At 34.9% G+C, this 20,572-nt stretch overlaps 1 protein-coding gene across 1 annotated transcript in view; it reads right to left on the bottom strand.

Annotated features, from left to right (window-relative positions):
- Positions 1–20,572, bottom strand: part of GPATCH2 (G-patch domain containing 2) — a 124,400-nt gene that overhangs the window by 88,075 nt on the left and 15,753 nt on the right. The window contains exons 4-5 of the mRNA XM_032683511.1: positions 13,117–13,299; positions 11,923–12,002 (exon numbers count right to left, since the gene is read on the bottom strand). Coding sequence (XP_032539402.1) covers positions 11,923–12,002; positions 13,117–13,299 — 263 coding nt within the window. The remainder of the gene's footprint in view (positions 1–11,922; positions 12,003–13,116; positions 13,300–20,572) is intronic.

The raw sequence follows: 20,572 nt of genomic DNA, 5'->3' as shown, positions 1-20,572 counted from the left end.
AACTGCTGAACAGTGAACACAATTTCACAACACAGATTAGAAGATCAATCATTAGAGAAAGTGATGAAAAATTTCTTCTAAAATATTTTCCTCTTAAAAAAGTGCTACTTCAAAGAATGTTACATGGCAGATGAGCCCACTTGAAGAGGTTAGCATTGGATAATTAGAGAAGCCACAAATAATGTGACATAGTATGCTTTGGTGATCATCAGTACTATCATTGTCTTGCTGCTAACAAAGGGACAACAAAAGGAGGCTTCTGTCATACTCCCTTTGGTCACCGTGGGGTTTTAATTCACAAGGGCAATCTTGACTGCCCATACTAAAAATCTTTGACCAAAACCTATGTATCTGTTCATCTGCTATAATTGTTTCAATCTTCCTCTTTGATTCAGGGAGATGTGCAGGAGAAAACCAGTTAACAATCTCATAAGTACTTGTTTCATGAATCTGGCCCTCAGTCAAGAAGTTGCAGTGAAAAGTCTTTTAATCACCTTCTGATCAGAATTTACTGGATTGTATCTAAGTTCAAGGGTATTAAAATGTGCAAAGGAGACTATGAAAAAATGGCTAGGTTATAGATTTTAACTTCTTAACTAGAAAATTGACTCAAAATAGATTTTCTAATTTACAATGAATCAAAAGAAAAAACATTAGACCATAGCAAAAGTGGCACAAATGTATCAAAAAGCAAATGAATAAACATTTGAAAAGATTTATTATTAGAAATTGTAATAAATTTTGGAAAGATGAATCGATTTTAGTTAAAAGGTATAACTGACAATTTATTGGGCGGGAAGATGCATTATTTTCCAATTGTTATCCACCTACAGTAAAACTGATTTGTGTCCTATTGTATTTTATGGAAAAGGAGAGAGCAACTTTCAGTGATTTAGATTAAATGTATTAATCATAACCAGACACTGTGAACTATATATCTACTATTAAAGAAGATTTTTGACATTTAATTCTGTAGCAATATTTTGGCTCTGTACCACTCTTCCTAAATCCAATTCCTGCTACAGTTGGCAGATTTCTCCCTTTTAATTTTATGGGGCCTAAAGTAGCATTTAACCACCCATGCGGTAAATAATGCAGGATTAGAAATATTTAGTGTTTTGTTTCCCTTTGAAGAGTACCAATCCATCAACCCCCAAATATTTTAAAAACATTTTCCACATTCTAGTAATATTTAATATAAGATTCACTAAAACATCCTATGTAAATGAAGTTGTTTTTGTGAAAGAAAAACCCCCCAAGTTAAACCTGAAAGAAAACATGCATATGCATCACTGATATAGGGAAAATAATTTTATAAAGATATCGCTTTGTGTTCAAAGAAAACCTCAATAAATGCTTCAGAGTTTTTAAACTTTGTAATAGTCAAATTATATGTAATATTTATTATTAATAACCCGACAAAATATAGTTAAATGTTCTGTCTGTTCTCCTGAACAAGGCAAAACAATGTATGTTATAATATTTATGCCTCCTCCCTCATTTTTATGCAGTAATTTCCTATCTTTTGCTTAAATGCTATATTTTACTGCATGGGGAAAGCGAGCTTAGGGTAACTTCTAACAGGCAATTTTCTTAAAGTTCTTTTAGGTACTGCAAATAGTCTTAAATTGCCTTAGACCTACACCAACAATTAGACTTCCAATTTTTACGAAACACAAACAAAAGAGAAAAGCAGTATGGCAACAAAACCTCAATGCTATACACATGCTTTCTTTTTCATAGCATAACAGTGTGACAGAAAACTGGAAAAAGTTTTTTTTCCTAGTTTGACCCTACTTTACAGAAAATATAAATGTGACCTATTGTAAACCTACTGTATCTGCTTAGGTCTCTGTAAAATTAGGCTTTAAACCTGAGCAATCCAATGGAAAGGGGTCAGGAAGAAAGGGAAACAGGATGCATTTTATGTAATGCTCTTTAAAGTGAAATTTCACAAGTGTCTGTAGCTGGAGAATTACAACAGAGTATTCCCATCAGGTGGCAGTAAGGAAAAATTACTGCCTAAATAAACAATTTTCACTTCTCTGAACTGAGGACAAGCTTCTTCCTGGACCTTTAAAATCAGTCTCATACTTGTGAATGCAGGTTTTAAAATCAGCTGTCAAACAAGGGGCTATCTAAAGTTAGTAGCAGGAAAAGGAAAAACTATCCACAGCAAAAATCTGGTCAGAAGCAAGTAAGAGTTTGGTGAGTCACATTGCAAGGGGCAGAGTGGAACAGATTTTGAGCAGCTATCAAAACTGTTGGAATTGAAGGGTTCACTTGATTAGTTACAATGGTTACACTCTGCTTTGAAAAGAAGCTAAAAAAGCAGCTGCCATGTCCCAGCTGAAGGGACAGTAACTAATAGGCAAGGACCAATACACTCCTGAACCACTCCACCTGGAAGTGCTGATGTTAATAAATCTTTTCTTGTAGTCCTCCTTATCCCTATATATGATGTGTAATATGGTAACTGCACAAATGGTTTAAGAACACGCAAAAGAAAGATCATTATGCTTTTGAAAACATCATACCAACATTTTATGTAGGGTTTTCCCAAAACATCAGGAGACCACTAAAGAGAGGAGCTTTAAGTTTTCCTCTGACTCACCTCATAACTCACAGCCTTATTAATTTTCTCTGATTATCTTCAGGGAATGACTTTTCCATTCTAGGATTGATTATTTCCATTTATTTAAAGTAAGCACTGCTGCCTCTGATACTGCATAAACATAATCAAGAAAGCATTCACTTCTAAGAGATCTTCAAAATGAATGACTTGCAGAAACACATTAAACAAAACTTACATTTCTGTAAAGAAAAGCTTCTGCATTCAGTTACGTGCTTCCTTGCTGTAAATACCACTATAAGAACTATCAGACAACTATCAGAAGAGGCAGTCCCTGAGAAGTTTTGAGTACCTTTTTTTCTTCTTTAAAGTACACTGTCAACACATGTTTGATTTTCTTATTTCAAGAAGCAAAATAGTAGCAAACAAGTAATTTTCCCGCTAAGTCACAAGTAGGTTAGACTACAAATGTGGTTTGCTCCACTCCTTTATGACTATATATTTAACAGCCTAAAGAACACTGTCTTTACATCTGACTTACTGAAGTCACAGCAATCAGAGAGAATGGCAAAGGAGGACCTCTCCATTCCCATATTCTTTCTCACTTTGGAAAAGAAGTAGAACAACTTCAACACAATGCGTCATGTATGTTTCCTACTTTATTTTCTGTCCTCTGTTTTGAAGTAATTTGATATATGTATTTCCATGATGAATTGCTGGAGAGAACAAAAAAGATCCAGTTTAATTCACTATTTTTACAGCTACCTCTAACTCTTGGATATGAGCCATATGAACTCGGATTGTATTTATAAAAAACTCACAACATATTAAATAGGAGTTTGCATTTTTGCTTTTGTTATAAATCAAACAAGATTAAAATATGTTGATTCCCTATCACTGCCTTACAGTAACGATTTGAAAAATAAGATGCTAAATTATATTGATCACTTTTCACTGATGCCTCAGAGCTTTTTGGATTTTTAGCTTTTGTAGTTTTCAGAAGTAGTCGGGTAGTGAATGTAGATTTTAACATAGTTGTATTATAACCCTTACCCTGTAGCATGTTTACACATACCCAACCTTATTATTCCATTCCATATCAATCCCTCTAAATTCCGTTAGTGTGTTTAGTCTTCTTTTCAAGGCAGAATTGTAGAAAAGCCCAGACCAGAAGATATCACACAGACAACAGTGACCTTCAAGCCCAGAACATTGGAGAAGCTCCAAGGACTGTGTGTGCTGTGAAGAAGATGAAGATGAGGAAGAACGGGTCCCAAAGACCTCCAAATCCAGTTCCCGAAAGGGCATGTCAGGGGGCAGAACTGGGGGTGGACAAATCTGGGATTGGATGGACCTTATTATAAAAATCATAAAACCATTGTCATGTGTATTCCTCTGGCCTCAGGCCTAATTAAAGGACCTGCTCTCTTTATCTTCTTATACACTAAATTGGCTTGGAGTCTTTCTCTCCGCACTCTCTTAAGGTAATATCACACAAGAATTTTTTCAATATGTATTACATAAAGTAATGCTACAACAGAACTAGTGAACAAAACAAAGAGCACATCTGACTATGAACAGTGATTCTATCTTCCAACAAATCTAGAAGGTCACTTAATAGATCAGTCTAGAGATAAGAGTACTCCTATTAGAATCTAAAGTGCCAGTTTTCCCTATACATGGTCACCATATGAAATGCAGCTGAAAAAAACAGAGAGACTATTTTCAAGTTGTTCTGTCTATCTGTAGCCCTCATTCTCCCATACCACCTATTAAAGGCAGAAAGACAGAAGTTTTCTATGGAGTGGAAAACCTATGTATGTGAATGAGTTACTATGCTTTGAATTAGCAAGAAACTTTCAACTGTTTAGGAGCTGTATCTGATCTTGTACTTGCTTTCAGTTAAAAAATGCTAAACAATGTGCCAGCTGAAATCACTGTCATGATTTACTTGACATTTATGATGTTGTTACAGCATAAATGAGATGTTGCTCATAAGGCAAGCCACAGTATCTCTGCAAGTGTTCCTTCCCTACTGCACGTGTTTTTCTGTCTGTTCTCAGCATTAAACGATCAACTCCCCCTTGTATTTCCTCAATACAAGGAAATACAACCCCTAACTTGACTCTGGATACAAGATGCTGTTCTTGTATTGCTCTTCATCAATTCTTCGAAACACTGCCATTGAGGCATTAAGAAATTTATAAAAGAGACATAACTGAGTGAAATTTTTGCAGAAAAGGTACTAAGAAAAGGTACATTTAAAGACAAATTCTGTTAGAATTGCACTGAAACATAAAACATCAAAGAACCAATAGGGACTTGGGAAGTCAAAAAAAGCAAATCCAAAATGTCAGTAGAAGAAACATTTCATTCAGTCACGCACTAGAAAGTGGGATTTTTTTTTGATAAGCAGCAGAACACAAGAGGAATAATTATGCTGCCTCATATTTTGAGGTCAGAGGTTTTAAAAATCATTATTATCTGTAAAGACTGCTATGAAACTGTATTAAATATGTTTTCAAGGCAGACACTAACTGAAAAATGAGAGATATCATAACATTATTTGTCCTCATTTAAAATCAACTTAAGTGAAATTGTAGATGACTATCACTTGAGCGGTTGGGTTGAGGTGAATTACAAGGAATACTGCTTAGACTAACAGTTCACAGCACTTGTCACCATGAATAAACCACAAGATGCATTTAAAAAACTAAGCAGCACATTTGGCATTTCTAAGACTAGTGCTGGAGGGAAACTATTTCGCTGAAGTGGGATGCTGGTTTTGACACTATACTTGAAAGCCCAAGAAGAGGCTAAGTCACCACATTCACTTTAGCTAGACAGAAGTTAATCTGCTATATTTTAAGGGTATGTTTTGATCGTCACAGCAGGCAAACTATCTCAAGAAAAACCACTGCAAGTTTTGTGGCACAGGGCCTCTCTTAGTCATTACACCTACAAGATATCTTCATTTTGCTGATAAAGTACAATTGTTATCTCTAAGAGATGTTAATCTCCTGATACATTCAAACTATTTTTTTCTTGATAGTCACAGATTTTGTAAGAATGAAACCAGGATTCTACACTCTAATTTACAAGATAGGTAGTACAGAAGAAAGAATAAAAACCACATATGCTCACCTTCACCAGTAAGTGCCTTTACAACTATTACAAACCAGTTGAAGATCTCTCTATTTTAATTACGGCAGAGGGTTTTTACACTTATGTAATGGAACCAATAACAAAACTGAGCAAACTTAGATTTCATGTAATCTAAACATCTATTATTCGAGTTACTTGTAACTCCTACTTGGCTAATGAACTGCAGCTTCAAATGAGACAGAAATGTTGTGGTATTATTTGTGCCTGTTTACTGGTTTGATGACCAAAGACTTTCATTAGACAATTTCAGGTGACACAAAAATCACTGCCAGTCAAAGCAAACACAGGTTGTAAGGCAGACTTTATTAAACCATTCGCATCTCATAAATGATGGGTAGAAATCAAACCCCTTCATAACAAAATGACATCTATACTGACAAATCTAATCTATTAATTCTAGTGCCCTGCCTTTAACAATCGCAATACAAACCAACTGTGCCTTATGTAGAGGTACCACCGTTGGTACTACTAGTGATGAGAACCCCTTTGAGAAATACTGACCTACCATGAAACGTGACACAGGTAAAATTATGATTTTTTTGATAAGTATGCTAAGTTATTTCAAAAGTCACTAAGCAGCTTCACTCTTCCATCAAGTGCTTGCCATTGCAGGTGGAAGTTATGTTAGGCTTGCATCAGTATAAGGGAAAGACTTACCAAAAATGCACTTGAAAATACTTTGTGGAAGAAAGAAGCTCTTACTATGCAGAATACATAGTGATGATTAAAAAGGTGTAAGAACAGTGAGTAGTTCCTCAAAAAGTACATGAAGTTAAGAACATCACAGATACTTCAACATCATCGCCAATATTTATATTTCATTTTTGAAACCTACATTGTTTATAATGGGGTTTTGAAATCCAACTGAAGCTTCTTTTTCCCCTTTTGTTCATAGAATGGTTTGGATTTGAAGGAACCTTAAAGTTTGTTAGTTCCCAGTCCCCTGCCACAGGAAGGGATACCTTCCACTAGTTGTGGAACCACTGTTTTCTCATAAAATATAATTATTTCTATGTACCCAAGTTTTGAAATCTAGAAGTGTGCCATTTGACTCATTCCTCAGGAAAATTGTAGCATTTCTGTCAATAGTAAATGAACACTGGAAGAATCAAAGGTGGGGCTTAAACTGCCATAGCAGGAGCATCTCCTCTGCTAACAACCTGAATTCTTCTGCCTGAAAAAACATATCTGCAGGAAGTACATGAGTGCAGAAAAACACCCACTCTCAAGGAATTTTTCTCTCTTCATGATGTAAAACTAAGGTACTGAGTTAACTAAGAAGACGATTAAAAGAGCACGACTTATTCACCACATTTTATATAAGCAGATATCAATTTAAAACAATTACAAACAAGAAAAAAAAGGAAAAGAACACTGAGAAATACTTTTAATAGTTGAAAATATTTCTGATGACAGGAAATCTTAAAAAAAACCCCATTACAAAAAAAAATTCCCCTACTTTTCTACTGCCTTAAAGGAAAATTCATCTGCAGGTTTAGCAGCATAAGGTTTCAAAATGTCACCACAGAAAAGTTCTTTCAGGCACTTTAGTGATACTGAATTGTTTTATCTGACTGTATATCACTCATCCAATGTAAAAAAATTCTTCACAACACCAAATACACTTTAACTTAAGAAGCAGTGTTTTTCTAAAAGTTGTAGAGCATCTATGAAGAGGCTTCTGACCAAAATTGTAAAAACAATGCCCAAAATACTCTTTAAGGAAACATTCCTTGGATCAATATTTTTTACATATTAACAGTTCACTCAATCTCCAAAATATTTTGACAAGAAAAAAGCTCCTGAACGTACCTGGCTCTTGGAAAGAACCTAGAAGCAGAAATGTTTGATTTGCTTTTACATTTTGGAAACAGTTTTAAAAAGCAAGAGTGTTTAATGCATCTTTTCTCCTCATGTCAATAGAGTAGTAATCTGTCAACAATTTTTTTTTTTGAGAAAAGCTCTTTTAACTTCGAACTTTTGAAAAGAGTCACAAGATTTGACAGAAATATCTAGATACCTTCAGATAACAGGTCTTGGAAATGCAGCTTTCTTTCTTTAAGCCCGTTTTGAATAATTATGACTATGTAGAGTTGAGTTCAATAGTACAACTGTGAAAAAAATAAATCAATCTAGGAGTGCAAGACTTACTACAGGCTGTCTTTAATATCATGAAACCAAGCCCCATGACAAAGGTGACGGATGGAAAAATTGACAGTCAAAAAGAAGTATCTTTTTTACTGGTCATGTTTTTTGCACTTTAGTCCAGTGAAATCTCTTACCAGCTGCCAGCCCAGACAAGGAACCAAGGCAGCAAGAGAGGACACATAAGAGTTCTCAAACAAAATGCTACAATATCTCTCCCTGTCTCAGGGAAAAGACTGTATCTAGAACCACGGAAGGAACAGCTGAGACAGCAGCACTGATTTTTAAAACTTTCACTTCTTTGTACGGAGGAGTCGTGAACAAAAGTGAAATTTTTCAGTCATTGAGTACTAAGTTGGGCAAACATTTTGAAGGAAAAAACAGTCATGTTCTATTTTCACTAACTATAATTATTAACTCTTATTTTCTTTCATTAAGGCTTTGTGCTCTCCCCAGGAATCCATCTGAGAAAAGCATGAAAACCTTAATCGTTTAAGGTAAAGAGTTCACTTAGTATTCTACATCATAGAAATGAACCTTCACAGTTCCAATGCATCCAAAATGTTATATTTCAGATTTTATTCTATGAAATATTGAAGTTTCACAAGCAATTGGCTGGAGAGAATAGAGATACAGTACTAGATAAGTGATATGCAAGTATATAAACATGCATAGAAAAAGACTGAAAAAAGCATTCCTTCTAAGAAATCAGTGTTTTACTCATAGAACATTACTTTTAAATTGTAGAACTTTTGCCTATGCCTAACATAAAACAATGTGGGGGTTGAGACTATTGATCAGGTCATATATAACTACAGAATTCAACCACGCAAAGTAAGATTTTATGCAATATACCCTATTAAAAGAGTATGTTAAATACTGGTATGGTATGAAAGCACATATATCATGTTCCTCATTTTAACTACAAAGCTACTACTATCAACGTGGCATGGTATTAGAAAAACCTCATTTTTCCACTTCTTTTCAAATAAAATTTAGTTACAAATGCTGCCACAAAACAAAGCAATGAAGACATGAAAAGCCAGCACTATAATTGCAACCCAAAACCTGACAAACCATTTAATTATGGATTCCGTAACAAACGTGCCTATCTTACATGAACTGGACAACCAAAAGGATATAAGCCAGTTGGGATGAATGTTTTCTTTTTTTTTTTTCATTTTCTTGCTCAGTTTTTTCAGTTGTCATCTGCTGTATGACAACTCACTCAACCTGCACATTGGATTAGGCAAGGATTTCCAAAGCATTTGCATGCTAGGTCGTATTTACTTCTCTCTTTCTTGTCCAGTGTTGTATGATCATTGAAAAAGTGTTTTGACTCAAGGGCAGTAATGCTTGATAAAAGAAAGACCCATGAGTTTACTCAAATTAAGCAACTCATCCATGAAACACAGGAAGAGCATCTGGACAGAATCTAAGCACCAGCCGTGGCTACTTGAAGTCCACTAACTGGTCCATAAAGAGCAGACTTCTTCCTCAGATCCTCAGCTCCCACTGTGGTGTGAAAATGACACACGCTGGCTGTTTCCCTGGTCTGTAACAAGTAATATTTACACTCTTAGCCTGACATTTCTCTTACAAGAACACACAGAGTCAGGCATTAAACACTTTTTGAAAGAGGAGGATGATATATCAAGGTATTGTCACAGCTATTCATTCTCCCTTCCCTAAACCTGCAATCTCTCTGAGGCTTCGCTAGCTGCTATAATTGTGAACATTCAACCAAACTTTTCAAAAATATTTAAGCACACACTGACTGTATGCAAAGAGCTAACTATATGCTCACATTCCCCAGACACAAACTAGGCATCCTTAGACTTAACACAAGATACAATGTGTGTCTTCCAGGCAGTGTATCCTAATAGGAAACTTCCTTTTTTTTACTTTGTCTCCCTTTCAAGCCTGTGAAAAGCAGCGATACAGACATCAGACTCCTCGCTGTTAGAATTAATTCACACCACAATTCTGTTCAATAAGTCGAGTCTGCAGTGTTCTTTCCGCAGGATATTAATCTTTCTAAAAGCATTCTTGCTCTTCCTCACTGTTACCATCTAATAGCAGTAATTACTTCTTGTTCTGTGTTATCAGATGTCACAGGTATTAAATGACTTTTTTTTTTTATCATTGGATTGAAGTATCTAAAGAAGATTTTCTTTAAGAAGCAATCACTGACAAAAGGAAGCACAAGAGCTCTGGTTTATATGGCTACATTTGCAAAGACGGATGCAGCAGATGTGCCCACAAACATAAATAGTCATTAAGGAGGTCAGAAAACTGCATCTGCAGAGCTAACTACACATCCATTCTTTATATGCACTCCTGCCTAAACATAGTGACTTAGAAGCTACATTCACATGCCAACCTTTTTCTACAATATTATGTAAATGATATATTTAATAATCAGTAATTTAGTAGATCAGCTTGGATTTTTGGTACATAGGGAACTACAATACCATCTTTATATATGGGAGATCATGACTGGAAGACAAAATGGGTTCCTAAGGACAATCTAGAAAGCATAGCAGAAAATAAACATTAGGATTTTTTATTATATATATGCATTCACAGTATATCTTCATCAATTGAAATTTAATCACCTTTTTACAATTTAGAGGAAAAGGCAGGTTTTGGGGTAGTTAAGCCATGTATCATCAATACCATGAAGCTAACCTATCAGTTATAATAGCTCCTATAAAATACCAGAGTGAAATTGCAATAAGCCTAGAAAATGGGCTACAAATCCCAGATATGCTCAAGCAAGCACTGAACCAAAAATAAAAATAGGTAGATAGGAAATCAAGAACTAGAGAGCATTCATCTAATTCACGACCACTAACACAGAGATCACAGGCCAAGGTTTTAAAGCATCTTATTCAGCTCCAAATGGCAATTACTGGACAGAGACTTCAATTATAAAAACCTTCCCTCTGCAAATTGAGTTAAATTTCAATAAGTTCCTTTCTATTCTCTCCACATATAATAACTCTTATATTTCTCAGAAGTACCTTATGCTGTTTAGGCAAACTAAAATTTGAAAACATGTAACATTCTCAAATAATAAAGAACATTCATGTTGTAGTATTTATTGTACTGGCCATGTTTATCACACCTGATAAAGAAACTCCCACATTCTTTCTTGTCCAAACACTATCCTGATAAGAAAGGAATAAACTGTGCTACAATTAATACATTTTAACATTTTAATTTAAAAAGTCAAATCTCGTTTCTCATGCCTTCCTCTAAAGGAAAAAACTGTAAAAATTCACTAGAAACTTATTTTAGAAAAAAAGCTATGGGAAAATACAATTACTGGATCGTACAAAAATGCAAGGAGAGCTGTAATTTTTTACTTCACTTATTGCTCCTAGAGTTGAAGGCAGTAAAAACCCCAAACATCTCATTTGTAGTTATAGCCTTAGAAGAGGCTCAGTCCAAAGAAATGTGTGAGGCCTATGACAGGTGCATCGCAAACTTGCTTTAAATTTTTTGAATAAACTCCCTTCCCTTGACCACACAGATGTCAACCAAACAAAAGAGAACAAGGACACATTTTTCAAAGCAGGTTTTAGGGAGAAAAAATGTAAAACAAATCTGATTTGTACCACAAAGCATCCTAGAAATTTTTTATTACCGGAAAATCTTTGGTTTGATTTTCATCGTAAGAGAAGAGAAACTTGTTTTCCTATAGACATAAAGTACATAATGAAACTGTTAAACACACACACATCTGCCTGAAAATCTTTTCCTTCACTCAGTTCAAAAGATGTACTGACAAACAGTATCCGACTCTTTCTGCCATTTGAGTACAGACAAATATTTTATTACAGAGAATTGCAGTGAAAAGAGTCAGGGTCTTTTTAAAAAGAGCAAACACACACTATCAGGCAGCAGTGGTACTGTAGTCTTACTGTTCCACTACCTATCTACAGTACTGGGGAACAAACATGAGAGGAACGTGTTTTTTTTAAAAAAACCTCTCAGAACAGTGCATGTTAGCTAACAATAATGAAAACACCTACCAGTGCATTCTGGTTTCCTGAAGCCTTTTTTATGTTTCTTGCTGGCATTCCATGAAGATGACTACATCTGCTCTGGAAACCTACAGAAAAAAAGTATGAACTGATTTAAGAATACTTCCTATACCACAGAACCAATAAAATTCACCATTACATACCAACCTATAAATATGAATCCAGTTAAATAAAACCAACTTATTATTGTCAAACATTTTACTGGTGGAAACAAGGAGCACAGAATGGGAAAAGCGAGAGAAATGACAAGTTGTAGTGAAAATCAACCTTTCTGCAGTTATTCATACTGCCATCCTGGGTTCCATGCACAGTTAGCTGCATAAGCAGAACATACTGAACTACAGGAGAAAAGTGATTTTTGCATCACTTACAACTTCATTAGTACTATAAAACATTAAATCTGGCAAATCTGCAGAGACCAAGTCCTCAAAAACAATTCCAATCATCTAAAAAGAAGTCTTACAAAAGAATTCAATACATTCAGTGTGCAGAGTAGTTTAAAAGTGATGTGACCACTGCTCACATAGAATTTGAATGTGGAAGGAGATCCTTGTGGCAGAGGGAAGGTATAACAACATTCTTTGGCAGCAAGCTGAGATCTGACAACTTCTTTAGACAAGAGTGGGTTTCTAGCTGTAAATGCAATCTAACGCTGGTAGGACTTACCATTGGTTACACTGGATCCACAGTTGTCTGAAGTGTTTTAAAGAAATAAAGAAAAAGGGTATTTTCTAAGTTAAAATCTCAATTCTTGCTCTAAAGGAATCCTTGCCTCTCTTCTACACACAATAAAGCAAGGTAAAGCAGATGGTCATAGTAGTCTTTCCAGCCTTTGAATTAATGAACTTCTATAGAATTCTATACATTATCACCGAAGTCAGGAACAAAATTGATTACCTAGATTCACTTTACATAACACTTAATAATTCTCAATGCAAACATCAGGACAACAAATAAAAGAGCAGGCTATCAAAATGAGCTACTTTACATTTTCTGACTTTTCTGATATTTGATGTTTTTTGAATTATTTCTCCCTATACCTTAAAAATTAAATAGTTCAAGGAAACAAATTGGTAACTCCAAGATCTTGTCCACATTTTATATATTTTATATAATCCATGGATATCTTTCTACTGTACCCAAGTGATTCTACAGCTTGCATTTGCTTGATTGGCTACTTACCTCTCCTCCCTGAACGGGACATAAGAGGGAAAGTACCAGTTAAGATACTTTCAAAGACTGGATCAGGCAATTCTCTCTCCAGTTCTGTGGAGTCTTCTTGTTCCCACCATGGAATCACTCCTGTAATTCCACATGCTCCACCAGATTCATTTTCATGAAACCAATCACTTTGCTCATCATCACCTGTGTGAGGGCAGTATCCCCAAGTCCCCCCAAAAAAGAGGGAGAAGCAGAGAAGATAAAAATTAGATGTTACCATCAATAAATACTCTGACAGGATTATTATTTCTTTTGCTTTATAGCTGTATGACAATTACTTCTATATAGCAGTTCTATTTGGCAAATGTTTCTCAACAGCATGACATGCATTGCCATCAATGAAACATCATAAAATGTAATGTTTTAAAACCAATTTACAATAGTGAAAACAATAATAAACTAGTTAATCCCTTTGGCAATAACTGTGGGGAAATCCATTTAAGTTACTGCACTTTACATATTAACAAAAAACAAGCCCTAATCTCCTGCAGGGAATTAAAAGGTATAAAACTGAAACTAGTTCTTTGCAGCTGATAATGGTATATAATTAGCTTAATTTCATGATTTGTATGGCTAGTAAAAAGGGAAAACAATCATGAACAGATGTGACTAAATGAAGTTAATCTGATTAAGTTCATTTAGAAATAAGTTTTGAAAAAGTTGATTTTAAATGAAAACTGACAGTATCATATGATTGAGAATTATCCTGCATTATACTACAAAGCTGGTCATTTTTACTGACAGTATTTGTAGATGTAGTATTTAAATACTTGGATTTAAAGAAAAAATTAAGACAAGACTGAAATCTGATCTTTAAATTAGCTCATAAACACACTGGGAACTAAAAATAAATTGTTACATTTATTTTAAAACATGTTCTTTCATACAAAAAGTTTCAGTAGTTTCAGAAGATCAGAAAATATCTTCAAAAGACATGGTAAATTTCCTTTCCTATGCCCAAAAATTAAATTTTAAGTATGTGATGTATATTTTAATTCTACTTCGAACTATCCAAACCATGCCTCAATATTTCCGCATATAAATTATTTGTCATTTAGATTTTTATTTGGGGAGGAACTAAACAACACACAAATGCAAGAATAATTAGAGCCAATTTTCCAGAATAAGAAAGCATCTGGGTGTAAAATTTCATTCCCACTCAACCCCAAATGGGAAAATACAAATAATGAAAACCCAAGCTAAAATTTGGGAAAAATAAAATTCAAAACAATTTCTCCAAATAAATTGTTGCAACATAAAGAATATTTGAGATCAAGCACAAGTGAAAAGTTCTGCGAACACTCAATCAGGACAAGTACTTCAAGAAAATATAAAATAATTAAGACCCTTTACTAGTCACTTGCAGGTGAAATGGGATCTTTATGTCTTTAATGATCACTACTAAAAGCAAAATTAGCAGAGGCTAAACAACAGGACCTTTTAGATGGAGGAAGGAAGAAACAGAGGTGAAGAGATATATAGGTCAAAATAAGATTTAAATTTCTTTGCATTCCTGGAGCATTTCAGATTACTCTCCCTATTCATTCTAATCCTCATTTATAGTTATGACAGTCACAAAGGTGTTCACCATTAATTTTATCCTCATTTTTTTACCAGTATGGGCTCTTTGGAGGACATCTGAGAATACTGAACAGGGACAGTGGTGGTGGTGATATAAAGAGAATTACACCTTTTCACTAGATTGATCTGTGGTTCAGAATTAAGCTTGAAATCCTTTGTTTTGATTTTCCAAACTTTTATGTAGATAAACTTTGTCTGAACATTTTGTCATGAGAGCTGTAGACACGTTGACTAATAAGAAATACTGTTAGGAACTCAAAAGTATTCTTGTTACACATAATTAATCTACAAAAGTAAGTACAGAATTCTGAAATGGCTCAAGGACAGAAGCCTGTAAGAGGTATGTTATGCAGTCTCAGAAGAAAGCTGGAACTTAAGACCATGTTGGTGGACTGCAGAATAAGACAAAGAGCAGCTATGGAAGAAAAACAGTATCTTCCCTGTTTGCCCAATAACAGTTCTTTGGGAAAAAAAATGATAAAATTACTTTTCCTTTTTTGTGCAATAGGAATATTAGGATATTAAGCAACAATCTTTTAAGATATCTTAATTGTTATGCTACTGTACACTTTCCCAAGCATTTCAGTTCATTACTGCCAAAGGCAGGCTTAAAATCTGAACCTCAGTCTTTTCCCACATGACAGAAGAACCCAGGTCTTTAGCTTCTTGCCTGTGCACTTTAAACAACTCTGAATTCTCTGACTATTTGAAATCATATTATCACCTTGAAGCAAGTACAAACCTATTAGTACTATTCTTATCCCGGTGAAAGCACTCACAGGCATTTTGCTTACCAGTTGTTCTACCTTGAAGGGTGACATTTTCAAAAGGAGTCAGGGAAGACCACTGCATTTAATCATATCCTCACCTCATATATATATATATACACACACATATATATGTATGTATATATATATAGGCAATAAAACACAGGGGGCTTCCAGCCCAAGAGTTTGGTAACCAAATACTTGGATTTTATCCTACTTAATTTGCAGTTCTCAAAAGGCAGCACAGTATCCATAGCAAATGTGATCTTACAAGAAGCAAAAATTCAAAGTAACACTTTTTACTTCAAAATATTCACTATACTGTCTTTTCCTCTCAGAGATGTTGATTTAGCACAGGACTACAATAAGTTATTACATTTTTCCAAGGTACAGGGAAGGTAAAAAGACCTCCAGATCTCCAGAACTTAAGCCCATACATTCTCCTAAACACATACATAAAGTACATCCAACTTGTTTGTTTATAATGCTAACGCTTAAAGGAATTACTTCAAAGTAATTTACATTCAATTATAACTGTACTGATCACAGAATCATACTATCATAGAATGTTAAGGAGTTAGAAAATCAATTTAAGGCTCAGAAATGTCAACTTCAATCCTAAAATTTCAAGGCCAGTTTCTGGTTTAATTTATTTAGTTATTTTTAAGCTTTCCCCTCCACCCAATTATTGTTTCCCTAATTTTCACTCTACATTATCGAGTCTACATATTTATGTAATTACTACTCCATGTTAAATTACTTGCTGCCTTCTTTAAGAAGGTTAGAAAATGATTTATGTGGGCTTCTGATGGTTTCTCTACGGACACAGACACCATTTGCACCACCATCGGTTTCATGTTCAGAAAAGCTTCAGCTCAATCTTATTTTAGCTAAAGCAGTACAGGATTATAACCAACCAACTTCCCACTGCACACAAATAGACAGTTTTATCCCTCTTTCCAGTTTTATTTCAAAATGTCCAGATCAACCTTAATAGCAGAGGCTACATGTGTTTGCCTATAACAACCACAACATACTCAGAGAGGCTACTGTGAAAAGAGTTTGGCATCAGTGTCCTACGAACACCACTTGATACTGTGCTGCTCCGTTATCCATCAACCCTCATACAAGGAGCAGGAGCATGTGGCCTGTGAATACCCTAGGATTCTAGTCTCATTTCCACAGCCAGTGTACCTCTTTCTAGGCAAAAAACCCCCACTGCTAACAGCTGTAATAATCATTTGGAGACTATAACACATATACAGAGAGTTTCAGCAAAGCAGAAGCTTAAGTTACCCGTTCACAGAGGCAAAACGCATCTTGCTCTTCATGTTCTACAGAGCTACCTTGACAAAAGGTATATATATTATATAAATATTTAGGATTTCAGCTATTCAGATCATATACAACACCTTCACATTATTTCCGGTACACTTGCAAAGACTGTAAACTTATTGGCCACAACAGTTCAAAACTGGTGTGATTACACTTCGCATTGCACACTCCATCTCTTTTATATATGGAGAACCACACCCTGTCACCTGCAGCTACTGACAAGCTGTACAAGGTCCAGATTTTTCCCACTAGAGTTCTCACAAGAATTCTTATACTGAACCTTTATAAAGGACACAGTAATAAATATTTGTTTAATCATAAAATAATCAAATGCTATCTTTAACTGCTTAGCCACATCCACAGCGGAACTCTGACATTCCCTGACCTTCTCCAATTTTAACTGTTTAACACTTTATTAACATAATATTCCTTCCTACTTGCTTAGATTTTAAAGGACATTTCAAATGCTTCATGCTGTGATTTAACAGGTCTTAAGTCAACTTTGAATTTCCCCAAGTGTACTGATAAGCGCAGATGAACGAGGAATGCAGACTGTTTTATTTGCTATACCCACACTGTAAAATTCATTGAAGAACATACTTGCAATTTGACTTTTTTCCCCCCCAAAACAGGGTATCATCCACTAGTGTCTGAATAATGATAAAGTTTTGTTAACGTTGTGTTGAAAGCCTAATTTGTAAAGTGCCTTTGTAAAGCAGACCTGTAAAATGCCTCAAAACTGCAAGTAATCCTACCAGTTGGGCCTATCATAGACTTGTATTTTATGTTGCAATGCAAGACTAGACCTTTTAGTTCAGAACTTTTCTTTTAAATTTTTTCTTCACCAGTTTTTAATAATTGCAAAACAGACAATAATGAAAATTCCTTTAGGAAAAAAAGGAGAGAAGAGGACAAAAAAGGAAAGTCATAAGGACTTTTCATACATAAGCTTCAGCTGTTGTTCAGGTCCTTCAATTACTCTGCTGTCAGGCTCTCCCATCTCCATAGTATTTTGAATTTTTTCCTAACTATATTAAATCTTACCCCAAAACTGCTGAATTTGAAAACCTCTGAAAAAAGATACAACCCATAAAAAGTCACTTGAGGTTTGTTAATAGTTCAGCAGCTATCTTCTTCACTGACTGTACCTGCACTAAGCATTTTCCATGATCTTTAAGCTTCTGCTGACTAACTGTTCAGGGTATGCAGTGTTTCACAGAATAAAAACATTTGCCACACTGACCCTGCAAATACTGAGTACCAATTACTTCTGCCAGAAGGTGATAGTGGGACAGGGCACAGCAAGAGAGCTGCTTTTGCCCTCTCACATGTAAGCACTTGGATAACTCAGAAAAGGAGGACAAACATGGCTAGGCTGAGATGAGGACTTGATGGGAATAAAACAAATGAAACAAAAAGCTGTGAGTACAGGAGCTTCTAAAAATGTTAGATGGCACACCACATATTAGAAGTCGAACAGAGAATTTTCAAGTCTCAGGATTTTCTGATCACAATTAAAATGGATGTAGCACTGCCCCCAATTACAGCTACACCTGTTTTTTTTTGAATCAAACTATAAAAGTTGAAATTCTTTCTCGAGTCTGTCCACAGAAGAGTACAGTTACTGTGGCGGAATTTATTTCCATATTATTTCTGAGAAAAATCAGAAAATATTAAAGGTTGCAAGGTCAGGCACTCCAGAGTTCAGAACTAAATACTCAACTATTTAATTGACTGGTCAAATGCTCCAAGAAACTGCTGCTTTAGTCACTTTCTTGCCTAGAATGTCTGTCCCACAGGAATAATATCCTTTGGAAATTAATTAGGGCTTTATAAGGAGTATTTGTCTGCAATAAATGAGATGTGGTTCCTGATCTCAGAGACACAAAATGAACAAATGTTGCCCTGGAGAACAGGAACCTCTTGTCCTCTGCTACCCAAACTTCCAAGTTATGGCAGGCACATCATTTAAACCAAGTATTTCACCAGGTGACATTAATCAATCTCTGGTTCTCCACTTGACTTAGCAGAAACCTGAAGTCAGAAGTGCAGAAAATTTGAACTACAAATGAGGTCAAGATGCTGATGTTCTGAACATATATCCTGGAAGAGGCAGACTGGGAACACAGGAATAAGAGTGTTGCTTTAAAAACAGAAATCAGAATCAGCCAGTTCTTCTCTTAATACATTTTCATCCTGTCCTCTTCCAGCTTTGTTTATCTCACCTAGGCTTTTTCTTTGCTTTTATCAGATTTGCTTTCTCCTTCTTTCATTCTTGTCAATTTTGTATGTGTCTCAGTTCAGCTATATATAAATTTACAGAAATAAAATAACCTCATCTTACTTAATAATGGGAGTACAAATTACTAGCATTTACTATGAGGGGGGAATAAGCATTATTTGAAAATAAACAGTTTTGGTTTTGCAGTAGGATCTCTGATAGTACCTTCATGGAAAAGTCTCACAAAACCAAAGCTATAATGCAGATCTAAAACTGTCTGAGCTTTAGTGTGAAGCTAATGGTCTTCTGATCATACAAAAAAAAAATAATTAGTTCAAAGTAGAGATTAAAAAAATAATGTTTTATCAGGGTAATATCCTTTTCAGGTTTAATTACTATTGTTATTTTTATTTATATTTCAGAATACTATTTCAGATCTGATGCTTTCTGCTTGAAAATTGCAATCAAACTGAATCAAGATTCAAAAACCATACAGATAAAATATAAGAACTACAGCTTTACAATAAAGAGCCCAACACTAAAAAAGGTAACATCACACCAGTGAAAAAACACTATTGGTCACTGATTCCTCCCATTTTATCTTCCCACAAAATACATAAGAAAACCACAAAGCAACTGAGATGTTTTCAACCATATTACTCAAAGATTCAAATAATTTAATTCTGGAAATATGATAGGTCATGTCACACACACAAATACAGATGCCAAACATTTTAAAAATGGCAAGTCAAAAGAGAAATTCCAACAGGGAAGCAAAAGCACATCTTTTTGACTTGTCTCATACCTAAAGACTTAAAGAATTGAAATACTGAAGTTACGAGATGGATTTAAACTTTCAAACAGAGCCTAAACTCTTAAAATTATGAGTTAGCACAATTGAAACCAGATACTCAGACTGGGAGGTACAGTTTGTGTAGCACAAGCTACGACTGAGCGAGGAAGGTAACACCCCTGTTTTAAGTCATCTCCTTACTGTAATGTTAAAATATAAGATTAAAAAAACTCAAAAAACAGAAGAGACTGAATTAGACATTAGAGAAAGAAAACAAACAAACAAACAAAAACCCCCAAACATTCCTTCAACCTACATTTGTGGAATGGGTCAGGATTTGTTTTCTTGCACCCATTCAAGTAGCCTTTGGCAAACCACATACGAAAATAACCTCCATCACCATTAACTTAAAATTTCCAACAGAAAAGCAAGTCTTAATAACTTGAGAGGTTATTTTTGTCTCATTTTTGTATACTGTCAAAGACAGTGAGTTGCTAGTCCATGAGCTGGGCACTAAGATGCATAATGCAGGTAAATGTGTTGTACCTAAAGATGGCAATAAAGGGTAAAGCTGATAAAAACACCCACCTTATACCTCCATCCTCAATTGTTTTATCATATAAAAATATGTGAGAACATTATGCATACTAAAGGAAAATTTTGAATCTTTACTGAATCTTAGATGAAAGAAAATTTTTTCAGATGGGAGATGTTACACAG

Source organism: Chiroxiphia lanceolata, chromosome 3, assembly GCF_009829145.1.
Source record: "Chiroxiphia lanceolata isolate bChiLan1 chromosome 3, bChiLan1.pri, whole genome shotgun sequence".
Classification (NCBI taxonomy): Eukaryota; Metazoa; Chordata; class Aves; order Passeriformes; family Pipridae; genus Chiroxiphia; species Chiroxiphia lanceolata.
The sequence above is the reverse complement of the archived record's forward strand: the minus strand, read 5'-3'. Positions and strand labels throughout refer to the sequence as shown.